The following is a 27,282-nucleotide window of genomic DNA, read 5'->3' as shown; positions in this document are numbered from 1 at the left end:
TAGCAAATTCATTAATAGTCGTTGTAACGTTGATTGCGGCCTAATTTGTTCTCAACTTATATACATAAACAATTTTTTGTGTGATTGGCTGCTTTTTTTTTCTTCTTTTTTTCTTTTTTAATGAAATTATGTTCATGATTTGTCCAACAATTAAGTCCCATTATTTATTTTATCAAAAAAAAAAGTCCCATTATTTATTATAAATATATAAGAATTAGGGAAATGCTCAAATTACAATAAGTGCACCAAGACACATTGGGGAAGACCCACATGTGAGAGCCCAACTCCAATGTGCCTTGGTATTATGCACTTGTAGTGCATTTGTTGTACCTGTATCATCTCCCAGCACCATAATTGTCTACCGCACTCACACCCGAATGGTGTCCACCATGGCCGTCAAACCCTAATGCCAACAAAGAATGATGAAGTTAAAGTTACCGATGTGGTCTAACGATTGTGTAACGAGCAATCGAAGATGACGAGGGCAATGACAACTTTAGACTATTCACATTTCATCAATTAGAGTTGCAAATGTAAAGGGAAAAATTGACATTGATGATTAATCCAGAAGAGGATGAAAGTGGTTAATTAGAATAAATTCATATCACATGAAATTTAAGGGAAAAAACACCAAATTCTTGTGATTTTGCTTCTTTATAGAATCAGTCATATTGTGGTTTGCTTTCGAACAGGCTCCAAAATTTTCTTCAAAAAGAAAAACGGGAACATAGGGTATAGTTCACAAATGGATATACATATGCCTGATGTAGGGTAGGTACAGATCATCCCCTCCCAGATTCCATGTCTTCCAATGTTGAACCAGAAGAATTAGGAGCTATTGTTATACCCAAACACCCATGGATGCTTCTTTCATCTTGTTTGTCTTCAACCTCAGGCTCCATGGCCTGCACACTGCTCGCATTCACCGCATTGGCTGCTTGTGTACTTGCCCGTGACTCCTCCAACACCTGGAAGTAAGCGTGAGGCCCCCAGCCTACAAACAGTATGTGCAGAAGCTCAATGATTGATAGAACTTCCAATCAAGAAGGAAAGATATCAAATATATATATATATACATGATTAAGGCCATCTTTCAACTGGCTATGAATTTAAAGGGCCAATGCTCGATATAAAAAAAAAAAAAAAAAAATGAAATGAGGGTCTCTATCAGAAATCCAATGACCTTGTGAATGTAATGCTGACAATCATATAAGATTAGCCTACAAGCATACCTTCAGGATGATATGGTGGTGCGAAGAACTGCAAATAGCAAAACGTAGCCACCGTGAGCCCTGCAAAAAAGGCTCTTTCAATGGTCAATGAAGCCAAGCATCAAATAGTAGTTATTTACAACAAACTAAATGACAAATTATATTAGCACAAACCTAGGAGACCTCCTGCAAACACATCTTGCCAGTGGTGCCAGTAGTCATCCACTCGTGAAATGCCAACAAGTGATGCAGCAAGTAGAGGAAGAAAAACAACGCATAATTTTGCAACATGGCCTCTGCGGTCAAACACTTTTATTTTTCCAGATAAATACAGCGATAGAAAACCTAGACCAGCAAAGGACCCTGCAAATGAAATCCAAATTTCCTCAAACCTAACAACTCCTCCAAAAGATCCAGTAAACATACTCTGCTATCATGCGTTCAAGTTACTTTTATCATGCATTTTCACGGATTAAAATGCCCTTATTTAATAAAAGAGATCCACTTTTTTAGTTAATTAAATTACATCTTACCACCCAAACACAGTACCCTCTTTAGCAACATCCACACTGAGCAATCAATTTGCTGACCGACAACCCAATTTGGAAGAACTGTAACAATTTGTGTCCCTTCATCGAATTTACGATGCCCAATCAACCAGCCTCTTACCATCAAACATGACCTTTTGCCAAAACAACCCAAACCCAAACACACCCCTGGCATTCATCGGCCACCACCGGCCAGCCATCATAACTAAATCACCTGAAATGCCCTAATCAAGAACGTCGCCTACCAAAACCAAATGCTCATGAATGCATCCCCATTCTCCCACACATCACCCCACCACCCCGAGACACCCAACAATCCCTAAAACATCTAAAATCAAACTTCGATCTGCACAACCCCGAACATTCATTGGCCACTCACAACTGGCCAACAAAACACGAAACACTTGATTCTTACAGAAAACAAACCCTGTAACCAGATCTCCAAGCCGTCAGAATAACCACAAAACCCAAAACAAACACGTACCACCCCTACGCAAACACCACCGCTTATGGCCATGAGCAACCCAAAAGCCCAATATCCACTAATCCTTTTCACCATCTGCACCACCCTAAGCCCCAAACATTACCTCATGGCGATCAAACCTTGTAATTCCACCACACAATGCCCACAGCCCAACATGCCACCGCTCTCTGCCCTGAATCTCTCAAACCCTAAACACCAAAACCATACCTAACATGACTGCACACATATCTGAGAACCATCTAGTAAAAAATTGCTTACAAAGTTGACTCCTCCATCGAAACCTACTTCATTGTGCTCCTTGGCTGGAAGGTGGGGATCTCCACTTTCAACCCTTAGGGGACAATATGGGCATTTCTTAAGGCTAGAAATGAGGTCTAGCTGTTTTGTGGGCTCAAAGAGCACATGTTGGTCGCATGTTGAAATTTCTATAACACTTAAACAAGTAATTTAGACAGTGAAGGCACACCGCAACAACTCTTTCAAATTAGGATGTCGACCAAGCAGGTTGATAGGTCGCTAGTGATATTGCAACAGGAATGTTAGATGTGGGTGATGATATGTAATTTACCCTTCAAATAGTTACCATTGTTCCACAAAATATAGTCATTGAGTGGCCATATAAAAGCAGAGATGTAGTATAGTGCAGCTTACATGAAGTATGACCACTAGGAAAACTCTTATGTCCTTCCTTTATGACACTTTTGACACCATGGCATACAACATTTCCCAATGTATCATAAACCTGAGAAGTAATTAGTGATTAAGTACCATTATCAAAGACATGATATAAACCCACTGATGGACACTATGTTCTCCTAGAGGCAATGTTAAAGGAACCATAATTCTAGACATACATCCTTTCCATCAGGAAAACAACGCCAAAAGAAGTCAGGCCGAGGTCGACCAACAGCATTTTTTATAGCATCTGTAATAACGGCTGTGATAAGAGTAGTGTATAAGAGACCTGCACCCAACAAACAATTTCCAATCATCAAACTATCTCAATAAAATAAGTAAATGTCTTAAACTAATTGCATACCAGAAATATTCTTACAAAATAATAAAAAAAAAAAATAGGGGAGAAACAAGATTTTATCACCTAGTATGGCATGATGAAGGTCATAGACATCTCTCCTACGGAAATAGACGACAAGAAAAATCGCAATTGGCAACAGGAGTGAATAAATCTAACCATCCAAAAAACAGAACACAAAGCCTTCTCATCAGTTTCGCCACTCTAACATCATACATACAATACTAGGGTGTCATCCAGATCATAATCACATAGGAAAACTTACAGGAACTGCCCAAATAGGCACTGTATTACTTTTTAAAGGATATTTGAGGTCAGTCATCATATCCTTCCCAACAAAGCGATAAAATGGATGGATTCTGGAAAGGATGATCAAAATCACCCCAAGAAGCACAAGTATCAACCAGTCATGCATGTGCGTCCTTGCAACTGTGACACCATGGGACCTTACAGTATGTGAACCAAGCTGGACTTCCCTCATTCTTTCCTGTCATACATACAAACCATGATGAGATTTTTGAGTAATTTGATATCAGAATGTTAGTTCCTTCTGATAGAACACCAATAATGATACGTTTGGTCTATGGTGAAAAAATGAGAACAACCCCAAGCAAGAAGCGAAATCCTAATCAAGTGCTCTTGCACGTATTTTCATTCTGTATTTCTGAATACACTTCTACATCAACGATTATTAGGCAAACCTATCATATACCTATACCTACACGTGTATATATTAGATTAGTATTTCAGAGGAAAGAAAATATAGTTTTGCAGCCCAAAACAATACGATTTGACTCCGTAAAAGGCAGGCATAGAAGATTACAGATAGCAATTATAATAATAAAAACATAGATGTCCCTAATTAAACGGAATAAGGAGCTCAAGAAGTGCAGCTTGCCAACAAAACTGAATAAATCTAATCATCGAAAAACAGAATACAAAGCCTTCTCATCACTGTCGGAATCTATAGCACGAAAGATGAAACATCATAAGAAACAACGGCTATTAAAAAAAATAAAGCCAAAATGCAAACAAGCAGTGTGAATTGAAGGAATTCATTGGGAAGAAAAAAAAAGGAGCTGATATAAGAGGCATCATAAAATTGAAAAATTAATTTAGGAAAAGCTAAACAGATAAGGTGAATAAGAATTTGTAGACATGCAACACATGCTTATCAAACAGAATCACGGTCAAATGATCTACAATGTACTACAGATCCGTATTGCTGTCTAACATTTGATAAAATGCTTTAGGATATTTAACATAAATATGAAACCGAGATACATGGATAATTCTATGGTCCTTTGATCATTAAATACAAGTTTAATATTTCCTCATCATTTCCGTGCTATTTTTGTGTGTATCACTTTTGTACAATACACAGGTTTTGTTGCACCAGAAATCTCTTTCTATTTTTATGAAATATTTGCCCTTTTAGGTGGATGTATAATAACTACTATAAAATTCTTGAATAGATTATGAAGTTTTGAGCCAAAAGAGGATTAAAAAAAGTCTTAAGACTACCCGATCACATAATATATTCTTTTGTTGATAAGTAATTGAATTTCATTAAAACCAAAGGGCACACCCAAGTACACAGGATGTATACAAGAGAAACACCAAACTAGAAAAAGAAAAAAAGATCAAAAAAAGCATAGAAACTAGAAATATGGAAACAATCATAGGCAGCCATCCAATGGAAAAGGGAGTTAAAAAAGAAGGCCTAAAACTCTATCACCATCCTCTCTCACTCTTCAAAGTTCTGGTCATTTCTTTCTCTCCAAGTACACCACATTAAGCATAGCGGAATCATCTTCCAGACAGCTTCACTTTGAAGGCTACCAAACTTCTCTCCAACAAGCGAAGAGATCTCTCACTTGATGAGGCATGACCCACACTAAGCTGAACAAGCCAAAGATAAAGTTCCATAATGCACTAGCTAACTCGTAGTGGAGTAAAAAACGGTCGACGATTTCTCCACTTTTCTTACACAAACAGCACTAATCAACCACAATGATATGCCACTACCTTAAGTTATCCAAAGTGAAGATCTTATCTAAAGCGGCCGACCAAGCAAAGAAAGCCCTTGCTCCACAATGGAGTAAATTCTAATGAAGCAATATATAAAAGTTATATAGGGTAATATGCACCAACATCCCTTGTGGTTCGACAATGTTCTATTGAACTCCTTCAAGTTTTCAATTTTGTTAATCACACTATTTTTGGTATCAAACTGTTCTAATCAACTCCTTCCATCCTCTTTCCATTGAAATCACAAATAGAAATAAGTCACACAAGGAGCCCATGATTTATTAACCAACATTATCATGCCATATGGCCAGTAACTTTCATAATTTTTTAACAGCATCTTGTTATTTCTATTAGCATTTGATATTTTAAAAATAAAACTGAATATAGAAAAGAAAAGAAAAACAAAAGCTTCTTGATTGCCGAACCACTCAGCCCTGCACTATCAAATCCTCCTCCATACCCTAAAGCTCCACCACTATCTACCCTCCAATCACCACCTCTAATCCACAGTGACCACCCAAAGGTTCATGTAAGACTTTTTCTTTACCAAACCCACTAGCTTGAAGCACAAGAAAGCAAAAATATCCCTCTTTGTGCATGAAGATCTCGTAGTGAAAGAAGCCAAGCCATGGTGGCTGCAGCACAATATCCTCTGCCAACCCCTTTGCTCTGCTTATTAAAACTCAATCTCATCAAAGACCTACCAAAACAAAGAGCTATAACATAGATCTACAAGTCTTTGGTTTCTTTTTGGTATGTTCGATTTCTTCTCAAATTCTTTCACCCCAAATGAAATATACAAGGCTGCAGATGCCACTGCAGCAAGCTCGTCCAAATAAAATCCATGTTATTTAAACAACTCAAACTCATGGTTTGCAAGATTAAACTGAGGAACGCATATATCTGGAAAATATTTTGGTGGTTTTGATGGGTGGGGAAAGAAAGTGATTGGTCCAGGTTAGAAGAAAGAGGAGAGAGGGAGAGAAAGAAGCGAAGGAACAAGAGGCGGTGGCTGGTTGGGGGTTCAATCTATCAATCAGTTGGATGGGAAGATTGATAATTGTTCTCTCTTTTGTCTGCTAATTCATATATTTAGGGGTTTCTTCCTATTTAAGAGTGACAAAATATCTAGAACATATATAAATTTACTGCCCACATGACATGATAGTAGTAGTTCATAAATCATGTGTCCCTCATGGGACTTATTTCCGTTAGTGATTTAAATGGAAACAGGATGGAACTAGCTTTTTTGAACAGTTAGGGTGTCATTAGAAAACATTAAAACCCAACAAGTCTCAATAGAACACCATCAAACCACAAAGGGTGTGGGTGTATTTTGCACTTAATTAAAATCCTACTTCCATCACTCTACTTTATCGGCTAAATGGCATGCCAAACTCTGGTTCTTGTTCCATGTGCCACAATGATTCATGTTTGAAATAATTTAAGTATCTAAAATTGTAACAGCAGTGTTTGGGAATGCACATCCTACTACAATTAAGTATATAATCATTTATTGTCAAAAAAAAAAAAAAAAAAAAAGTACATAATCATTTATATAAACATTACATGCAAAAAGAAAAAACTTTGATGCAAGTGTCATTGTTTGAGAATGTATCAGAAATTGAAAACATCTGTGAAAATTTGTCATTTTAATGCAACTTTAGGACACTTAATATGCTGTCTATTAATATGTTGCTTATATGAGCACAAATGAGTAGCACAGTAAACAAAATCAATGAAAATGTGACTAACAAGAAAGGGCCATTTACACTGTCACGCATTTCCTCATGTAATGTCATTGAATAGGAAGATATTTAAAAAATAAAAGGAAAAAAAAAAAAAAAAAAAAAAAAAAAAAAAAAAAAAAAACAGGCCCTCTAGGATGGCTAGAATTCGCAAGAGAACTATAAAACAGGCCATGCACACAGTTCTATACCTCAAAAAAGTAGTTTTTTTAACAAAAAAAAAAAAAAAACAGATAGAATAAGAAGACATCCTATGGCCTCATGCATGTGGTGAAGCGTCAATATTAAAAAAAATTAAAAATAAAAAATAATATGTTATTACTTGTTAATAGAGCAAGATGTAGAGCCAAAAAGGAGCAGATGTGAGCTTGAAAAGCAACAGCACATCTGCAACAATTGACACAGTAAAAATTATACGGAAGACAAAAAAAATCCTACATCACTTCACCATAAGTCAATCATGGGAATAAAAGTTCCACTAGTTCTTGGACTGAACAAACAAGTTAAAGCTGCTCCACCATAAAATATGCAGATTGAAATTCTGCAAGCCCAAGTCTCATTCAAATGCATATTTAGGACAGATAAATACATACCTCTTCGTTCTTGTGTTCTATCAAAGGAAAGTCACTGGGAGGAAACCAATCACTAGTAACCACAGAAATCTTGGACCTCTTGCGCAATACATCCTAGACAATCCCAACAAGTTAACCTTCGGAATACATATCAATAGAACCCCAAATTAACTTGGTTCTAATCTTGAAAAGAAGACTTTAAATTCAAGACTTCACATCACATCCTACATGGCTGACTTAATAGGACCTTCTTTGTTTTATCAAATCAAAAAAAAAAAAAAAAAATAGGACCTTCTAGGAGATGTTGATCACCTAACATAAGTAATTTTTTGAAAGGGCAGTTAAGAAAGTTGCAAATCTATCCTAACTACATCTACCTTTGAAAAATAATTGCCCCAACTAGAAAACCAAATCTGACCTGTGGGTGAGATTATGGGCTCAAGACTCATCGAATGCATGTATAAATTACGTCAAAACTAATTTACTTTGTATCTGGCAGTTTAGAAGTGCAAACTTGATACTTGATCTACAATATACCTATGAAGCAGGCCTAGGGTTCAGAATTGCTTCTACAAGGATTTTGGAGAACCCTATTGAATGAATAATTCTCAAAGGAAACCTCAAGGAGGCATGAAAACAGCAAGAAACAATGATGAAACAAAAGAAAGACTTCAAATTCAGCTTTAATTCGACATGGAAATATTTAGACAGCGAGCGAATATCTTTGAAAGGATAAAAACACAAAAGGCACGTGTTAACTGATATCAACTGATTTACATATGTAACCCATTTATTAGAATTCCAACGCAAAGAAAATGTACAGTCTGATCCAATAAAGATCAGCTTCTTTTGTTTTATTAGACTTTGCTGAAGAAGAAAACATGAGGTCAAATAAGGATTAAACTTACATAAAACATATGAAAGTAATCAACACTTTAAAGCATATCATAGTACACTATCAAGCACAGGTAACCCGTAACCATCCTCCATGATCGATGAAACTAATTCAACAAGCTAAAAGCCTAAACCCTAACAAGATTCCTCACGATAACTCTAGATTAACAGCTATGAAGTTGGTTGATTCACCAGCATACAAAGGAAGGCATCGAAGACTCTAGATAACACTGAATGATGAAAGAGGGGTTCCGCGGACCAACCCAAGTAACTGGGAGTAGGCTATGATGAGTTCAATCTGGGATTCCCAAAAATCATGCGAATTACGTGGTGTAAAAGGCTCAATAGTGGTAAGCATATTAGACAATCAACTGTAAAAGGTATATAATGAATGAATGTTAATGGATATGAATGTGCTGTGAAAAAAAAAATCACATTGAAGTAACTCTCGAAACAATTCATTCCCCAAATTAGCTATCACCTGCATATTAAATTCAGCTTCCAATAGATAAATCCAAAAATGAGCCATGAAACAATCATCCATTTCACAGCCAAAGTTACAAACCAGTCCTCCCCCCACCCAGAAAAAAAAAAAAGAAAAAAGAAAAAAAGAAAAGAAAAGAACAAATCGCCCATCGCCACAGCAAGAGCAACGGCAACGACATTAAAAACAGGCAAAGCCCAAAAACCCTCAACCTACACAATTCAGTAAAATGAATTCAAACACCAATTTCAAGAGCTAGAAATTTAACAAACTTAAAAACCCACTAACCCGAACGATCCCGAAACAGGAAAGTGATCGCAAATCCCACCAAGGCATCGTGTGAACAAACCAAAGCCATACAATAATAATGCAAGTTGGTAAATGAGTTTATTGGGAGTCAGATAATACTAAAGGGTGGTATAAATATCCATAGGAAGCTTCCAACTAGCCTGGTGGCAAAGATTAAGATGAATACATACAAAGAGTCACATGACTGACATCCTGACATCCACAATGAGGAGAATCGCGACAAACAAGTAACAAGTTGTATGCCGCCAACAGTGAAAAGACAAAGAAGACATGAGTGAACATACAGATTCTACAAAAGGCAAAGGGCTGCTTTTCCTGAAAGCTCCGATTTTGAGCAGTAAAATTGGAAACAAGACACATGCACGACTCTTATTCTCTTCTTTTATCTTCCTCTTATTCCAACATGCCAACATGTCACAAAGACTTTTAAATCACTTCATATAAAAAATAAAAAGGGATAAAAGTCTTGAATATAGGATTACGTAACTATAATAATTAATAAATAAAATTCTAAAATGGGGTTCGACTGGGACCCAGGTTGATTTTGTGAGCGTGTACCTGTGCGTCTGAGAGAGAGAGAGAGAGATACGGAGGCGGCCGGTGTGAGAGCTTTCTGATTGGCACACGCGACAGGTGGGATCACAACGGCGCAGGTTCGAATGAGATTTTCTTTAATGGACCTCTAAAACAATAATGTGCATTTTAGCTAATAAAAAAACACTTTAATATAAACTCTAATAAATTTTTTATTTTATTTTCTTTAAATATTATTTTTCAGTATTTTTTTTTTCTTAAACCACTAAAAAAGAAAAGAGAGAAATAATTATAAAAAAATAAAAAGAAAGAGAAAGAGAGAAATGATTAAAAAAAATACATAAGATATAATGCTTGCATAAAAATAACTAATCAAAAAACAAAATTTGTATTTTAGATAAGAAGAAAATAAGTTGATGGGCGTAATTTTTACTAAGAGTGTACAAGCGGGACGGTTATTAATCGGAAATAACCAATAACCGCTAATAACCAACAACAACCGCTAACTGAAAAAATTAGAAAATTAAAAATAACCGCAATAGAATAACTGGGTACCCGATTGTGGTTATCGTACCGGTTATTGCATTCTAACAAACCGGTTAATAACCGGTAACCGGTTACATATATATATAAGAAGTGCTTTTTTGAATTCTGACCCTCCTTCCAATTAAGCTACATGAAGGAGGCACTGAGCCATTCCTGCCTTTTAGCGCGCATCTTTGAGGGTTCTGGGTTGTTACATAAAGGAGAGTCAAAGAAGGTAAAAACCCCCCAATAAAGCGCTCCATGCCTCTGTGAGGCTTTTGACTGTGTTCGTAAAATCACTTGGATTGCCCTTTGTTTGCAATTATTTATTGCTGTATGACTATGTCCTTGCAGCTTACGCGTCAGGATGTTAATGTTCCTACTTGGTAAGTTTGTGACAAGTTAGTGATTTAAATAAAACATGGAAGGATAGAAAATAATGTAACAATAATTCCAAATTAGATTTAAAAAAAAAAAATTGAAAATATTTAACAATACATTAAAACCGGTTATCCGGTTAATAACATGGTTAAAATAACCGGATAGCCGACGGTTGGTAAAAATTACAACCGGCCTACTGATTGCGGTAGCGGTTATTAAAATAGGAATAACCGCCACGGCTAATAACCGCTACCGCAACCGGCCAGTTGTACACCCCTAATTTTTACTTTATGTTAACTAAATATACCCAATATGAAAAATTTAGAACATATGTTAAAGATGCTCTGTATAAGTTAAGGTAATAACACAAAACAAAAGTAACATGCATGGACCCAAAGAAAAGTGACATGTAGTTGATGGATAAGATGACAACTTTGGCACCTTAAGAAGTAGTCTCATATTAATACTTGGGGATGAATTTAAACTTTCAAGATTTTATTTTATTTTATTTTTTTTGTTAGCAAATATCTCCACCTTATTCTTACCAAACTCATCTATCACATCTTTTTCTTATTTTCTTCTAATTTTTGAGCATTTCCAGCAATGACGTGAGTATTAAAGTTCCTCTTATTATTATTATTATTATTTTAAAAAAGTTCATTTTATTGCATATATATTTAAAATCGCGTGGTATTAAAGTTGCTTTTTCAGAAGCAATACATCATCATATGATTCATATCTTCTTAGCTGTATGTGAGCTAGAAGACCTTTCTCATTCTTTTTCTCTTTCTTGCCCTTCCTTTCCACTAATGAAATTAACAACACCTTTTTCTTTTTTCTTTTTCATATATATATATATATATATTTTTTTTTTCTATCTAAGAAGATAATTAAATTTCAAAGTTCTGTTATCAAATGAAATAATAGCACGCATTTTGAAAAAATGATCAGCATCATGTGGAGATGAATTAAATTGGTGAAAAACCTTTCATCATTCCAAATTTCAAGCAAATATGACGTTCATTCATATTCATGATCATGATCCACTAAAATTTTAAATACACTGTATATTTTTTAAAATTATGTGAATTCAAGATTTAACTTGCAAAAAGTGCTATTGAGGGGAAAAAAAAAATTATTTCTTTGGTGGGCTTAAAGGGTTGGAGGGTTTGACTCAGGAAGAACTTTTTCTATAGCTGCCAGCGAAGGATATCAGCGTGAACGATCCATCTTTAGGGCTTAAGGTCTGTTTGGATTTACGATTTCAAAAAGTGCAATTTAAAATAACAATTTTAAAATGAGCGATTTAAAAAAAGTGATATTTAAAAACGCAGTTAAGGGTTTGGCAAAATTGCAGTTTAGCCTTTAAATTTTTGCGTTTTCAAAAAAGCATCATCTTACTTGCGATTTGAAAAAAACAAATTTTCTGCGTTTTCAAATCGCAATTTTTTAAAACGCAATTTCTAAACGATTTATGTTCTGCAATTTGATTTAAAATTACACTTATTATTTACAAAATCGCAATCTCATACCCACCTCTATTATTCTGTTTGATATCGGCGTTTCTCATAAGCAGCTCTCCCTTTCTCTGTTTGAAGACCCTCCTGTTTGTAAACCTCAAGGTACCCAATTTTTCTCTGATTTTTTATTAGGTCTCCAATTTTTGGTTTGATTCTGGGTCTGGGTTCTTAATTTTTGGGCAAACTTTTTCGGGGATTGTTAATTTGTTCTTTCCTCTATTACGTTTACTCTGTTTGGTTGGTAAGAAATCCCAGAGGCAAGAATTGGAAAATTCAGGCTTGTACTGTTTGGTGCGCTGAGGGATTGACTAAACAGCCTGATTAGATTGGATTTTGTAAAGTCATTTGTTACACATTTTCTCAATTTTGCTTTTTAGCAGCCAAACAGAGTGCTCATTATTCAATTATGTCTCTTTGATTCTTTGCCCGAAATTTTCTACCATTTAGGGTTCTATAATTAGCATATGTGGTGTAATTAACATTAGCACCAGTCAGGTTATAAGCTTTTTGATCTTCATACCAACTCAGTTTTTATTTCAAGCTAGGGATGTTTTTTTTTTCATGAATGCAAATTTCCCTATGCTTATAATCTTTTACATCTTAACTATCAACGGTCAGACATCCTCAAGCCCACTTATAACTACTCCTTCGGACAGCACGTATACAAATAATACAATATCCTCCATATATCTTCATTCATTGATTATGATAAGCTTTAACATGCTAGCTCAACAAAATATATATATATATATATATATATATATATATATATATATATATATATATATATATATATATGTTATCTGTTTTCGTAGTATCTGCTAAAAATATGTGTTGCTAGGTGTACTACAATTTTTATTACAAGTTAATTACAGACTGACATGGCAGTCCAAGTGACACTTACTACATCAACCACTAAACAATTAAATTTATCTATCAAATTTTGTTACTTATGTCACATTTGGTACACAGGAATAGGAATCGAATAGCTATTCTACAGTAGTTATTCCCCTAAAATGAAGAATAGTTATCTCTCAAAAAAAAAAAAAAAAAATTCGTATTCGTCGTGTTCCCCATTGGTGGCCAACCACGTCCTTGAGAGTCGTCGGCTACCACTCGGCCTAGTCAATGACCGACTAGCCCCCAGCATAGTTTGGCGTCAGCTACTATTTGGCCCAACCTACCACCCATAATCATATTCAGCGAACCTTCGCTGTCACCAGCCACCGCCCGCTATTGTCTTAGGCAGCCCTCCATCACCATTGGTCACGATTCATCGCCATCTCATACGAGCAGACGACCTTCCACAGTTACCGACTATCGCTTGCCACTGATTCTGAAGGCCCTTCGCTGTCACGAGCCACTGTCGTCTCAAGAGGCTCTCAATCTTCAACCATGTCTACCACATGACACTTATATGGAGGGCTATGTGAATTTGTAAAAATATAATAGTATAGGATTTGAAACCTAAAATTGTGAATATTTAGCCAGCTGCTCATTGGAAAAATCTTTGTTTCATAAACTGGTGGCTATATTAATTTAAGAATGGTGTATGAAACAGTCTTGGCTTATTACATTAATTGCACCAAATATATAATAACCATTACTTTCAAACCTCCAAATGCTTCCGCAGCTAGCACAAGTGTTAAGAGGATATACACTAGAAACCAAAAAAAATGCCATTTTAATTAGGATTAGGATCATTTTAAATTATCTGTTAGAATCTGAGAAAATTCAAGTTGGTGATTGTAAGAGATTGCTTATGGTTCTTACCTGACCAAATAAAAATTGGGATGTCTAACCACTTATTTGGTCAAATAGATTCTATAAGTGGTCTTTCACAATCACCTGTCCAAATTCTCTGAAATTCAAATAAATAACTTAAGAGGATCTTGACCCTTTAATTGAATACATAGATGAAGATGATCAGTTATTCTCTGAATTATATGCCATTAATGATGTCTAATAGCAACTCCTGGGTCTGCTGAACTTGAAGACTTTCCCCATAAATTCCCTGAAGTTATAAAAAGTGAATAATAAATAAACATTATCGATCTGTAAAAACTTATGAAAGTTCATGTAGAAACTGAGGTACTTTGATTTTATTTCTGTTATATGTCTGTTACCATTGCATTGGATGTCCTACTGAGACGTTGTAGTTAGTTATGAGTTTGTTTTGATACGATGGAGGTACAAAGGAGAACAAGTTTTGTTTTTTTGTTTGTTTACAAGTAACATTGGAAAGGTGCCACCAAAAATGCTTGTTCTTGCTCGTAAGAGTTATTTCAAATGGTCGATTCGTTTGATTAATATTATGAGATTAGCTGTTTGAATCCTGCCTCAATCGATACACAGTTCTTGCAGGCGAGTCGCATATTCGAAGTTTATTCGACAAGGGTATGATTCCACGTTGTCATGAAAATAAATAAACAAATAATTATAACCTTACTCTTACTAACCTTAACACAGGATGAAACAAGCATTGCTCCTTTAGATGTAGTAACAGTTGTATCAACGAGTTCAAATCCAATAGCATTCATGGCTTCCATCAGTCGATTGAATCCACCCCTTTTCTTCTCGAAGACTATTTTTACCCAAAGTTTGTTCTCCACAATTTTTGTGGCCTCAACCTCTGCCTAATGACAACAAAATGAAAGTCATCACCAAGTTGTGTGTCTAAGAGTTCAACACAAACAACTTAATCAACTAGTTGATAAGTAAACCTGAATCCCACTTTTCTTCATCTCGTCTGCAGCTTCAGTTTCTTCACTTCTTGGCTTTGTTTCCTCTTCAGACGAGGCTTCGATTTCGGAAAGTTGTTCTTGAAGAACCTTCACATTCCTCTGCAGGTCCTGGATGTATGAAATGGCATCGTCGATAATAGTTGCTTTATTCATCTAGTTAACCAACCAAAAGAAATTACATCAGAAGGTAAATGCTTGTTGAAAAAACAACTTCTGTGAAATATAAGGAGAATTAAGAAGAATGTTGGGTGGTTACATTTGTGATGAAAGGCACTAATGCACGTAGTGCCAGAAGCCTTTCACTGAGCTTCTGCCTCCTCTTCCTTTCTGCAAATAGGTTCTTAGACTTGAACTCTGACGGATCTTCATTGTTGTACCTCCTTTGGCCCATCCTTCCCCTGCTGCTACCTTCTTCTGTTATGTGTAAATCATTCAAGTCAGAGCATATTACATATTCCATTTTGTGCAGAAATTGGTTGTTGAGTAAACTTAGAGAGAGCTCTTCCACTACTTGTTTGATATTGTGTGAGATTATATAACTACTCCTCACAAGGTTAACATGTCAGAGAGGAAGAGAGAGAAATTCTATGTGGCAGGGCCGGTTGAATGCCTAGGCAATCGTTTAAGGCTAAGATTCCCAATTAAATAAGGCTCCAAATAGTGATAGTATCATTATTTTTTTAAAAAAATAAATAAAAATTAAAGCCCCAATTATGACCAAAATGCTTTTTAATTAATGCCTCAATTATGGTAAAAAATAATATTTTTTTTGTTAAACGAAACAGCTAAATTTTTGTATTGATAATGAAAATAAAAATATCATATTAGGGTGGGCTGGGGATTTTATGTACATGTCAAAGATGCGGGTATATGAGTAACAAGCTCTTTTATTTTTTCTAAGCCTTGAAAAGGTGCACATGGAATATTATAACTACTCATAGGTAAAATGGGCATAAGCATTTAGTATGGACTCTAAAACGGTGCACACCCAAGATGTTTGGTGTTGCGCCAAACCACCTAGGTGTCACCACCAATGCATCCATGAGTTTGATCTATGGTCGCGTAATAGAGAAATGTTGGGGCCCTTGTCACACCTTTACATGTATTTATCTATTTTATTTGTTTAAAAAATTAAAAATAAAATAACATTTCTACGTAGAATATCTTTTCACTAAATAATGATTCCCTACAACTTTCACACAATTTCCACACAATTCCTAGACACATTGAATGGGACCCACATGCATAAGTCACACCCGATGTATTTGGATTGTGTGGGAATTGTGTGGGAGGGGGTTGTAAGGGACCACAGCTTCACCGCATCTTCATTGTTTTTGTCACCATAACCTTTAATTGCATTAAATGCACCCATAAGACAATTAATAAATTTATTTTCACATAAACTTAAAACTATCATATTGATTAAGTTCGTTCATTAAATTTTAAAATAAAGTAATTAAATTTTATTTTGCGCTAAATTCTATATAAAAAAAATTATATGTAATTTAACACAAAATATGTGTCTCATAACATAAATGAATTTTGCAAGTCATTTGAAAATAAAAAATTAAATATTTAAATATAAAAAATGCATCATCTAAATTTATCACCTTAATCCTCAAAATTTATAAAACCAGCCCGCTACGCGGTGTTGCAATCTTTGTGCACCCTTACAAATCTTATAATAATTGCGGTTCTTGTTTTGCTAAGAGGCTCAAGAGTTTTACTATGCCAACTTTCTTTTATGGCAAAATGTGCAGCCTCTGGACCATACATCTCATCATCTTCCCCCAACTGTGCCTCTCAATTCTTATGATAGTGGAAAAGATCCCTCACAGCTTTGCTCTGTTGTATTGTTTCTTGCTTAAGAAAAAAAAATCCACATAATATACACATGATTTTTGTCACATTCATCAATAACTTTTTAGATATCTTAATTATAACCCCCCCAAAAAAAGACTTCAGTACAGATATATTCAATAAGGAACAGAAATCTATATCCTTACAAAATATTTTAGCTTTCCAATCATTGTATGAATATAGCTGAGCTATCCGTGATATTTCTTTGTCTGCCATGTTGATTGGACAAAGGAATTTGGGCGATTAGAATCCTGTTATCTAAGCCAATCATTACAATGTCACGATGGAGTAATGTTATAAGTTTTTTTTTGTCCCTTTAACAATGATGTAACTTTTTAAATTACCATTAAATTTATGGTCGATTATTATTGAATTTTGATCAAATGATAATTTTAAAAGTCATCTCATTATTAAAGGAATACAAAAGAGACTTGTAGAATTACTCCACAGGATGCGGTTTGTATTATCATGTATTGTACCATGTGGCTCGTTTGTTAAGGGTGAACTCTTCGCTTAGTCTTCAATAGGGGCTCCAATTTGTGTCATTTGCCACGTGCACTGGGCGCAAGCCGATGTGTTATGCATCTCTAATTATTGATGTGTCACTCTCAACTTGTGTCTTATGCGCATAGGACAAAAAATGCAAGCCCATGTGCATAGGATGTAAATTGAGGTGCCATGCATCCCTAATTAGTGATGTAGCACAGAACTTGTGTCCTATGCATACATACATAGAGGCAAAAAGACGCAAACCATACTCTTCTGTACATAATATAAGAAGCATTCATATTTGTAAGATGCATAATGGTACATTAAAGTCCTTATAACAACGGCAACACTTCATCTTATTCTTTCTATAATATAAAAATTCTTTATTTTTTACTTACATTTAAAAAAAAAAATTAAATATAAGATGGGATAGATTCAAACATTGAATTCGCTATTATTGTTTTATCTTAAAATTTAATCTAATAAAATTAATTTCTTAATCATTATTGTAAACAATGAAAATTTGAGTTTACATGCCACCCAACAGTTCTACACCCAATATTCAAATTGCCACATATAAAACCCTCTCAAAACCCACAAGCCGTTGCTCCCTATCACTCCGTCATTTCTCTTCTAGCCCCTCAAAAAGATGTCGTTGTCTCGCATCCTGCGCCGCCCTTTCTCCACCTACGAGGAGCGCAGCCACAAACAACTCGTCCAGAAGTTCAAGAAGTCCTCCAAGCACGATGTCTTTGTCGCATAATTGATGTCTTCATGGCATATTTGATCTTTATGCATAAATGATGCCTTTGTGGCATAACCGTTACTACCCTGTCATGTGATCTTAGATAAATTCATTTTAAAAATATTCTTCTGTGGGAATTTGTTTGGCTTGTAGTGTTTTGGAATATGGAAATGTAATTTAGCTTAAACTTGCATTTCCCCTAATCCCATTATCCATGCTACTTTCTCGAGAGTTGAGATACTCAGCGAGTGAATTCTCATATTTTTGTTAGAATTTAAAGGTTTCAGCATTTGTCATTGTATTAGTTGTTTGATCGGTCTGAAAATGAGACTTGGAGTCAGTAGTTTCTAAGTATATTGGACATAAGAGTAATGCTATAAATTATATTTTTATCCCATAACTATCTTACAATATTAACATGACGATTTCAACTAGTCCTTAGAGGTTTTTTTTTTAACTAGGATTGATCCGAGAGTTGATTGAGAGTGCTACGTTAGCATTATGGAATAATTGTGATAAAAATGTGACTTCTAGTATTACTTTGTACCCAAATTATGTTACTGGGGGAACATATATCTTAGACACAATTGGCATTTTTGATTTATTGTGTTTGACGGTAACGGAAAACTTTAATGAAATGTTTGTTTTTTTGTTATTAAGTTTTGGTGGAGTATTTATGGAGTTCCAATTGATGTTTTAAAAGTAATTTGGTGGTATAATAATTATTCTCGGATGAATGAGAAAAGGTTCAAATAGGTTTAATTTCAGTTTTTATTAGGTGTCATGTTCTGCCTTAGGCCTATTAATGTGTGGATTTGAAACATGTAAAGAGGGGTGCTATTTCGAATTCATCAAAAGCTTTTATTCCGAACTCGAACTCCCTTCTCCATCCAAAGGGAGGGCCGAGGGGGTATCTCTTGAGTAGGAACAAGTTAAAATGCGGCCTATAACTTATTCTGTACTATATATTAGTCTGCCGTAATAGATAAGTGCTATAATTCTTGAAACTGTTAGAATTTTTTATTTTATTTTATTTTTTATTATTGGCAAAATGTCAAATTCCATCATTAGAAATTGCAATATCCACAAAGCTAACAGAAGAGGGGAGAGAGGAGATGGGGAATGTGGTAGAAGATCATATTAGCGGAGGTAAATGCTTGACGTTGAAAAAGAAATCATAAATTTTTCTATTTCTCTCGTATGTCAAATAGCACTCGCCACTCGATAACTCCAATGAACAGAAGGAAAAAAGTAGCACTCGGTTAACTCGAAGCACCCAAGGAATTCTCACCAGATTTTTACCAAGTTGGTTGACAATATGGTTCGATCTATTCCCTCCCCACGTGTGACGAGTGGGTAATGTCACAATATTCTACATTAATCATACATCAATATATATAGGGTGTCAAAACTTATGTATATGGGTTTTATATATATGAATTTTACACTCAATATGTCTTGATATACAATTATTATAAGGTAATGTAAAGTAGATATAACAATCTCATTTTTTTCATGAGTTTTATTTTATCGGGTCGGCTCTTGTAAAACTTTTTTTGACATATTTATGTATGTAAGTTCTATCATGTACGAGTCCCATCAATATAGACAGATTGTTTGAAAATTATGCAAAACTGTTGTGAAATAATATTTTTTTTCTATTTTATCTATGAGTAGGTGAGAAATGGGTTGAAAGGAAGCCGCTTCATACGACCATATCTCTTGAAGAATTGTTGGACTTTTCAATATGGGTCCCACTACATTACACGTTCTGTTCTAAAGATCTCACGAAGATGACGTGGCCTTCGTCCCCATCAGTGTCCCAGCGACCTGTAGTCCAATACACAACTCCAGCGCTAATAAATCTTCTCAAATATCGACAGTCGACACTCTGTTTTGCTCCTTCTTTCGCCTGGATTTTACCGTTGCACCCATCAAAGACCAAACCGTATCTTCGGCTACACACTTTCCCTTAGATCTCCACTACCCTAGCGCCTCACATGGACAGCCCAACCGCCACCACAAAGCTCCGCCTGATGTGCAGCTACGGCGGGCACATAGTCCCACGGCCTCCCTCCAACTCACTCTGCTACTTAGGCGGCGACACCAAGATCATCTCCCTTGACCCCGTGACCACCACCACCCTCTCCTCCCTCACCGCCCTCCTCTCCTCCGCTCTCTCTGTGCCTCTCCCTTTCACCCTCAAGTACCTCCTCCCTCCCCACCACGACCTCTCCTCCCTCATCCCTCTCGCCTCCAACTCCGACCTTCTCTTATTCCTCCACCACCTCCTCAGCCTCTCCTCTTCTCCTACGCCCTCCCGCATCAGATTGTTCCTCTTCCAGGCCTCCGTCATGCGTCACCCCAAGACCGAGGCTTGGTTCTCTGACGCGCTTAAGAGCGCCAAGATTATGCAGAAGGTGGTGCTGGGTGAGGCTCAGAGTGAGAGTCTGAGTGGTGGGGACTTGAGTAATAGTGCTTCTTCCAATGCGGAGTCGTTGGTCTTGGGGACTGGTTCGTCTTTTGGGTCTACGTCGTCTTCGGCTTCTTCGAGCAATTTGTCTTCGCTTAAGGTTCAGGCTGACGACGGTCATGGCGGGGCTTATCTGCAGGATATTAAGGTTACATTGCCGTCTTCCGAATCGTTTGCTAGGTACACCTACGTTTTCTGATTCTTATGTCGGGTTTTGCTTTTTCATATTATCCGATGTTTTTTTTGCTGAGAAATTGAGAGGAAAAGTAGAGGCAACGATTCTTAAGTGTCGTCTCTAGTCTGTTTAATTAGTTAAAGTGATTGAAGTTTTTAGAAAATGGAAATTTCGCTATTGACTAGGCTAAAGGTACTGGAATAGATTCACTTGTATGGAGGCTTTGACATTCATGTTAAAAATATTCGACATTTTTGGTTCTTAATTGGGTGAATTAATTGTGGAATTTTACAGTGATAATAGTGTTATAAGTGCCATTTCCAACCCACAGACTGCAAATTGCCAAGACCCAGTCATTCATGTTTCTTACTTGAAGAGCAGTGCATCTTCTAAACCCCTCGACTCGGAGAGTACAATCTCCGAGCCTTTCTCCGGTATCCAAGAATGTAAATCAGTTTTGCCTTCTGGATGTCCATTATCTTTACAATCAAATCAGCTGCAGCAACAACAAGTGCAATTTGTTCAAGTGGGTGCCAACTACATTCTCCATAACCCAACTGGTGTATCGCCAATTTCATCTTATTACTCAATGTATCCGGCACAGCCGCAACAGCAGTTCCATTATCAGCCCAATCAGCTTTGCCCAGTTTACTATGTGCCTGTTGGGCAGATGGCACCTTACAATTTGCCTGTGCAATGTGATTTGGTTAACACTGCAACTGCTCCCAATCAGCCCCCTATGCATCCAAATACTTCCTTGATCACTCCCCAAATTGCTTATAAGGAGGCTACAGTAGCTCCTGCCGAACCTGATATAGCCTCACATATTTACAGAACTGGCCATGCGCATGTTGCGATGCCACTTCCTCATAATGAAAATCAGCAACAGCCCATGGAATCTGCTAATTTCAGGAATGAGCTTGAAGACGACCCTGCATATGACCAAATATACAAATCTCAGCCTCCACCGCCATCAGTCCTTCTGACTACCAGACATTGAGTAAAGTCATAACAAGCCTGTTACCTGAGGCTTTGGCTCAGTTTGCGGAAAGACAACCTCCAGCAAGAGATCAGACCCTCACAGCCAGAATGTTTGTATAATCTGAGAAGAAATTTTTTTGGTAGAAGTGCTTTGTCAACTTTAAAGAACTTGCTTGCTTGGTTTATTATTTTGGCATTGGTTGTGTTCACTATCTGGTATAAAAATTAGCAATTCGTTTTCTTCTGTTTACCCTTTTTCTTTACTTTCTTGCTCTTGTTGTATAACTTGTATGTGATATATAACATTTAAGATTATGTAGTAGAAGTCCTAGAAATAGTTTTGTGCTTGACGGTTCAATTACAGTAATATTTATACAAGGGCTTTCATTTTCCCCTGTTAAAGTGTTTGTAGTTCATCATTCATGAATGGGGTGCCACTCCCGGGCATCTAGTTGCTAAAAAAAAACCATTTGATTATATGATCTTATATATGATGTCGTATCTAAAATATGTTTTGTGTCTCTAATGTTCTTAACGAATAAACTAATCATCTTCTAATGCTTGGACAATGAAAGATGAAAAATTGTCAGAGGAAGTAGCCTACTATTCATGAACATAGTTATATTGCTTGTATCATGCACACAAAAGCTGTGATAGTAGTGTCATCTGTGATAATGGGTCTTCATGGTGGGCATATGGCCGTGACTGATAAGCAGTTGTATAGGCATTGAGCAACCCACTTTGACATGGGAGAATTGCACTCGCTTACGTTAATGCCACCACTCAGTATCATGAAGATTTATCTTTTTGAATTTTGACTTTGATTTTAGTCAATCTTTTCCCTCTCAAGTTAGTGATGCCTGCAATTTTGCTACCATAAATTGGCACTGCTAGTTATTGTGTTTTCTGATAGCTTTGTAACGTACGAAAAGTGATTATGGTCCCCTACGTTAGAATTTTGCTACATCCAAAATGGAATTACTTAAGTTGTTTTAAGGTCCTGTGAAATGAACCATGTCACTGTCTTCTGCTTGTGGTTCCATCTAAGGCATGGTTTCGGATCCTCCAATATTGAGGAAAAGAAAAACAGGAAAAAACAAAAACAAAAAAAGAGGGTGCTTTCATTTGGACAGTCAAATGTTTCCTTGAAGTCTGAAGATGCTCCTTCTGCAGAGGTTATGGCTTCAGCTGTTCAAAGTTGCTGCAAGTATGATCATTTATCACGAAGATTCATGCTTGAGAATCTATGTTCCCAAAGCACGAAAAAGGAATCTGTTCTCCATTTTTGAAATGTTGATTCCTCTCAAGTATCCAAGGCATCTAAACTCCATTAAGATGGAAAGACGAATCTTCTTATCACTCTTTCAGTTTCCTGAATTTAGACAATGAAACGCTGCAATGCATTTCCTAACAAATCAGCTTTGTCCGCAATGCATTAAGGTTTTTGCATTTCTCTGCAATGTCCTTCTACGCGTTCTTGCTATAATTTGCAATATAATAGAGTGTCCTATACGAGTCTATATGGAGTTAAAAGACCCATTAGAGAAGTTTCTTGTTATATATGTGAATATGTCCTACCAATTTTTGATAATAATGGTCCCTATGGTTAGGGCTGGTTTCAAAGGGTATGAATGTCTTAAGGTCCTCAATATGTTAATCCAATCTCAAATTAGTTAAAGCTGCCGTTGACACCAGGCGGCCTGCCTATAATTATTGAATGTTTTGCTTTAGTTTATGGCAATGAGAACAAATGACACATCATTAAAAATAAGTAGGAAACTAAAGTTAAAAGACTTGACACAGAATGAGGTCTAGTAGGGTTAATATATTTTGGCCTTCGCCAGAGTAGTCTGGACCATGCCAGAGCAGAAGGGCACTACTACATTACCAAGAGATACACAGATGATGAAACTGTAATGCATATACAAAATTCATCAAGCACAGACCATATCAAAAGCTGCAATTAGGAGGTTACTTTTATCTATGAGAATAATCACAAGTGTCTTCTCTTATATCCTAAATCATATAAACCAGTAAGCATGACATTTGGAGGCCTCTCATTATACAAGGAGTTTCATTTATTTGAAATAAAGCAAAATGAAACATTGAAGAGGAGCACTTATTGGGAGCAATCAATTGCCTGTTATCTCCTAGTACTAAGAGTATGGTCACAGTTCATTTTTTATTCTATGGATTGGAATCACTTGCCTGAGGAGCTTCCAGAAACAACTGCAGATAGATTTACCGAACTTCAGGCAACTTACCGATCCCTGTCAATTCTCTTGCCACTAAACAGCTCAGCTAGATTGGGCATTACCTTCTTTTTCTTCTTAATAGTGAAAGAATTAATATGTTGAGTTGCTGGTGAGGCAGCCTTTCGAGATGCTGGTGAGGCAGACTTTCGAGCAACTGGTGAGGCAAATTTTTGAAACTTGGCTCCCCTGGACGGAGTCATATTGCCATTATCTTTCATAGTTTTTCTACGCGGTGCGAATTGCAAGCTTTCGGCTTCTGCATTTTCTACATTCTTCTCACGTTTCTGCCTCCAGTCCTGTAATCCTCCCTCAACAATTTGCTTTGCAGAAAGTGACTTCTGTGTTCTATAGGCCTCCGTTTCTTCCTCCAACCTCATCTCTCTGATCTTTCTCTGAGCTAGTTCTGTCTTCATCAATATTTCCTTCTCACTGGCCTTTAGAGCTTCAATCCATGCATGAGCTGCTGCAACCTTTTTATAAGCAATTTCTTCAGCCCCACCTGCTCGCCTAGTTAAATACTCGTACTCAAACTTTGAAATGATAATCTTAGAGCTATGCTGAGATGCTGAAACCCTGCCACTCATGGTATTCTCAATAAGAGTTCTTAGATTCTCAAGAGCTATAGCTTCCGATGATTTGATGACATCAAGGTCTTGCATAGCAACCTGTAATCTTTCCTCGGTTATGTCTATCTCAGACTTAGTTTTTAGAATCTCTGCCTTAATGGTTGCAGTTTCTGCTCTAATTAGCTCCTTTTCTTTCTCTGCGGTCTCTGCTTCTGTCTTAAGCTGTTCAAGAGTGAGGGATAGATTGGCTAAAATTGATTTAGCTTTTTCCTCAGCTCCAGATACAGCTTCTAATTTGGTATTGGCTCTGAGCATCTTCGAATTGAGATTTTGAACAGTTATATCTGACTTCTCTTCTGCTTTCTTAAACCGAACAGTCTCTTTCGTGACATGCTTTAACTCATTTCTTATGATATCCATCGAGGCCATGAACTGAAAGCCTTCTTCTCTGACCAAAGCCAATTCCTTTTTTGCTGCCTCCAACTCTTCTATGACTGGCTGCAACAAAGGCGAAGCTCCCAATTCTTTTCCTTCTCGAAAACTGCCTCGGTTCAGGCTATCATTTCTCTGAACCTTTTTGTCCATTTGTTTCACTAGCTTCAGTTCACTTTGCAACACATCAACATCAGACACTGTGACAGCCAATTTATTTTCAAGCTCTTTTGATTGGTCAATCTCTTCAATCCTATCCTTCATCTTCTGTTTGGTTTTCTCCATTGCAGCTGAGAATTCAGTGGCTTCCTTTACCCTCTGAGCTTCTATCTCTCTGAATTCTTTCAAAGCCTCAATCCTCGCCAACTCAACAAGTACTTGTTCTTCATTAGCTTCCTCAATCTCCTTCGTAAGGGCTTGAGCAGAGCTCAAAGAAGAAAACATTTTCGAACTTGAGGCTTGAACTTCCTTCTCTGTCCTCGATTTATCTTCCAAAACATAATCCATGTCAAGCTTAAGCTTACTCAACTCCTGTTTCACAAATTCCAGTTCTCTCAGCACTTCTGCATACTGATAACTCTCCATGTTCCTAACAGCCAATGCCCGTTCTTCATTCCTCCTCGATTTATTTAGCATCTCAATGTCTCGCATCTGCACCTTTGCCTTCAAGTTCGACTTCTCAGTTAATAAAGATAGATCTTTCACTGTCTTCTTTGCATTAGAGAGCTCAGATTCTGCTTGAGCACTTACTGACTCCGCAGCCTTTTTGCGCTCTTTGTATCGACCAATGTCCCTTTGTGCTATATGCAGTTCTCCTGCTCTTGAAGATGTCTTCTTAAGAATTCAAAAGACAGAGTTATATCAGAGGAACATAAATGGTTGCTAGTGCATAAAAACAAATGGAAATGGTGAAATGGGATTTAGACAGTTCTTTGGAAAATACCTCTGAGATATCCATCTGGGGTTTCATGAGTGGACTACCTTCAAGAATCCTATCTCCATCTAAATTAATGCCTGCTTCAACTGACCCAATTCTTCATCTGTTAACCAAACTCCGCTCAATCCATTTCAGCCTGTTCCAAACACAAAAAAGTGAAAATTATATGAATTGCTCAGTCTAGAATTCTCATAGTTGGAAATTGAAGCCACTTTTGTAAAAACCAAAATTTGGGTTTACTTCTAGCTAACAAAAGTATAGTACTGGTTTTTTTTTTTTTTTTGATGAATAAGGAAACTTTCATTCAACGACTAAGACTAATACAAGCAATCAGCCAAGACAGCTGAAAGTAGAGCAAAGGAGATAAACTCCTATACACGAAGCCCAAACAACAGAAGCTCTACAAACCAAAACAAAACCAACTAAAACAACTAGAAAGTCTAAACACAGAACCAAACAGCAAAAATTACGCACCAAACAGAGTGTTAAAACGAGCAACTCCGTAGGGATGTTCCAAGCCTGACAAAGGACAACATCGGCCCGAGTCTTTTGAAAGCTTCCCCTCCCCAAAATAGCATAGTACTGGTTTATTTTTTCCAATCAAATGAAAGTCTCAACGTTAGAAAAGCTTCCTTCTTCAAACTATGAAAGAATAGTCATTAATGAGTATTAAGAGACAGAAAGTATGAGATTGATAACATATGCACAAACGCTTACCCGGGGTTTCTTTTGGATATAGTATGATGCTCTTGTTTCTAAGATGGAGCTTGTGTTTGAGTTACAGAGGAGACGTTAAGTTTCAGTAGGCAATCCCAAGGAGAAGATACAGAAAAGATAAAACGGCAAAGGAGAGTGAATCCTAATGATTGGCTGTTATTGCTTGGAAGTATCGCCTCCAGCCATATGACGAGCCCCTTTCCTGGCCTTCAGATAACGGGGAAGTGCTATACTTACTGAACTTTTTTCTCAAAAAGGTAATTTTCAAATTTGGAAAGTAGAAAATTTCCCTAAAACAACTGTTTGAGATATGCTTGGCTCACAAATATTTTACAAACGACAACGTCAGTTTTATTTTATTTTTTTTATTTATTTCCTTGAGCCGGTGGAGAAGGTGGTGCCTGTCTGAGTCCGTGTGTAGGTTTAAACTGTATTAAGACATAAATATAAGGTTATATATGTTAATTTTAATCCGATTAATTTAATTAAACAAGTCGAATCCTTAAATTAATTCTTTAATTTTATATTTGGTTCGTATTGCGTTCGTGGGTCATAAAAAATTGGCTGTCGCATATTAAGTTCAAATCATGTCAAAACATAAATGTAAAATTAAATAAATTAATTCTAATCTGAC

General features: G+C 36.5%; 4 protein-coding genes across 12 annotated transcripts; 1 reads left to right on the top strand and 3 right to left on the bottom strand.

Annotated features, from left to right (window-relative positions):
- Positions 1-614: 614 nt before the first annotated feature.
- LOC133859316 (putative lipid phosphate phosphatase 3, chloroplastic) lies at positions 615-9,711 on the bottom strand. 6 transcript variants are annotated; one of them, XM_062294687.1, is made up of 9 exons: positions 9,599-9,619; positions 7,649-7,741; positions 3,542-3,763; positions 3,343-3,430; positions 3,098-3,207; positions 2,895-2,985; positions 1,386-1,574; positions 1,233-1,292; positions 615-994 (listed from the first exon to the last, which is right to left on the bottom strand). In XM_062294687.1, the coding sequence occupies exons 3-9, from the start codon at positions 3,755-3,757 to the stop codon at positions 783-785; spliced, it is 966 nt and encodes a 321-aa protein (XP_062150671.1). In that variant the 5' UTR covers positions 3,758-3,763; positions 7,649-7,741; positions 9,599-9,619; the 3' UTR covers positions 615-782. The 6 variants fall into 6 exon arrangements, with proteins under 6 accessions (XP_062150671.1, XP_062150665.1, XP_062150667.1 ...); XM_062294681.1 differs by lacking the exon at positions 9,599-9,619 and adding an exon at positions 9,294-9,451; XM_062294683.1 differs by lacking the exon at positions 9,599-9,619 and adding an exon at positions 7,378-7,442 and having other exon boundaries at positions 7,649-7,705.
- A 4,171-nt stretch (positions 9,712-13,882) lies between these two features.
- Positions 13,883-15,511, bottom strand: LOC133860161 (transcription factor DYT1-like). The gene is made up of 4 exons (XM_062295823.1): positions 15,275-15,511; positions 14,998-15,171; positions 14,734-14,910; positions 13,883-14,288 (listed from the first exon to the last, which is right to left on the bottom strand). The coding sequence occupies exons 1-4, from the start codon at positions 15,476-15,478 to the stop codon at positions 14,217-14,219; spliced, it is 627 nt and encodes a 208-aa protein (XP_062151807.1). The 5' UTR covers positions 15,479-15,511; the 3' UTR covers positions 13,883-14,216.
- Positions 15,512-19,937: 4,426 nt separating this feature from the next.
- On the top strand, positions 19,938-21,985 carry LOC133859313 (protein PAL OF QUIRKY). Its single transcript, XM_062294675.1, has 2 exons — positions 19,938-20,765; positions 21,055-21,985. The coding sequence occupies exons 1-2, from the start codon at positions 20,113-20,115 to the stop codon at positions 21,758-21,760; spliced, it is 1,359 nt and encodes a 452-aa protein (XP_062150659.1). The 5' UTR covers positions 19,938-20,112; the 3' UTR covers positions 21,761-21,985.
- A 1,746-nt stretch (positions 21,986-23,731) lies between these two features.
- LOC133859314 (protein PLASTID MOVEMENT IMPAIRED 2-like) lies at positions 23,732-26,884 on the bottom strand. Of its 4 annotated transcripts, none has more exons than XM_062294677.1 (4): positions 26,649-26,884; positions 26,406-26,573; positions 25,938-26,067; positions 23,732-25,828 (listed from the first exon to the last, which is right to left on the bottom strand). In XM_062294677.1, the coding sequence occupies exons 3-4, from the start codon at positions 25,962-25,964 to the stop codon at positions 24,002-24,004; spliced, it is 1,854 nt and encodes a 617-aa protein (XP_062150661.1). In that variant the 5' UTR covers positions 25,965-26,067; positions 26,406-26,573; positions 26,649-26,884; the 3' UTR covers positions 23,732-24,001. The 4 variants fall into 4 exon arrangements, with proteins under 4 accessions (XP_062150661.1, XP_062150660.1, XP_062150663.1 ...); XM_062294676.1 differs by having other exon boundaries at positions 26,406-26,513; XM_062294679.1 differs by having other exon boundaries at positions 23,732-25,825; positions 26,406-26,513.
- Between the last annotated feature and the right edge of the window lie 398 nt (positions 26,885-27,282).

This window comes from Alnus glutinosa, chromosome 2 (assembly GCF_958979055.1).
Source record: "Alnus glutinosa chromosome 2, dhAlnGlut1.1, whole genome shotgun sequence".
Taxonomy (NCBI): Eukaryota; Viridiplantae; Streptophyta; class Magnoliopsida; order Fagales; family Betulaceae; genus Alnus; species Alnus glutinosa.
The sequence above is the reverse complement of the archived record's forward strand: the minus strand, read 5'-3'. Positions and strand labels throughout refer to the sequence as shown.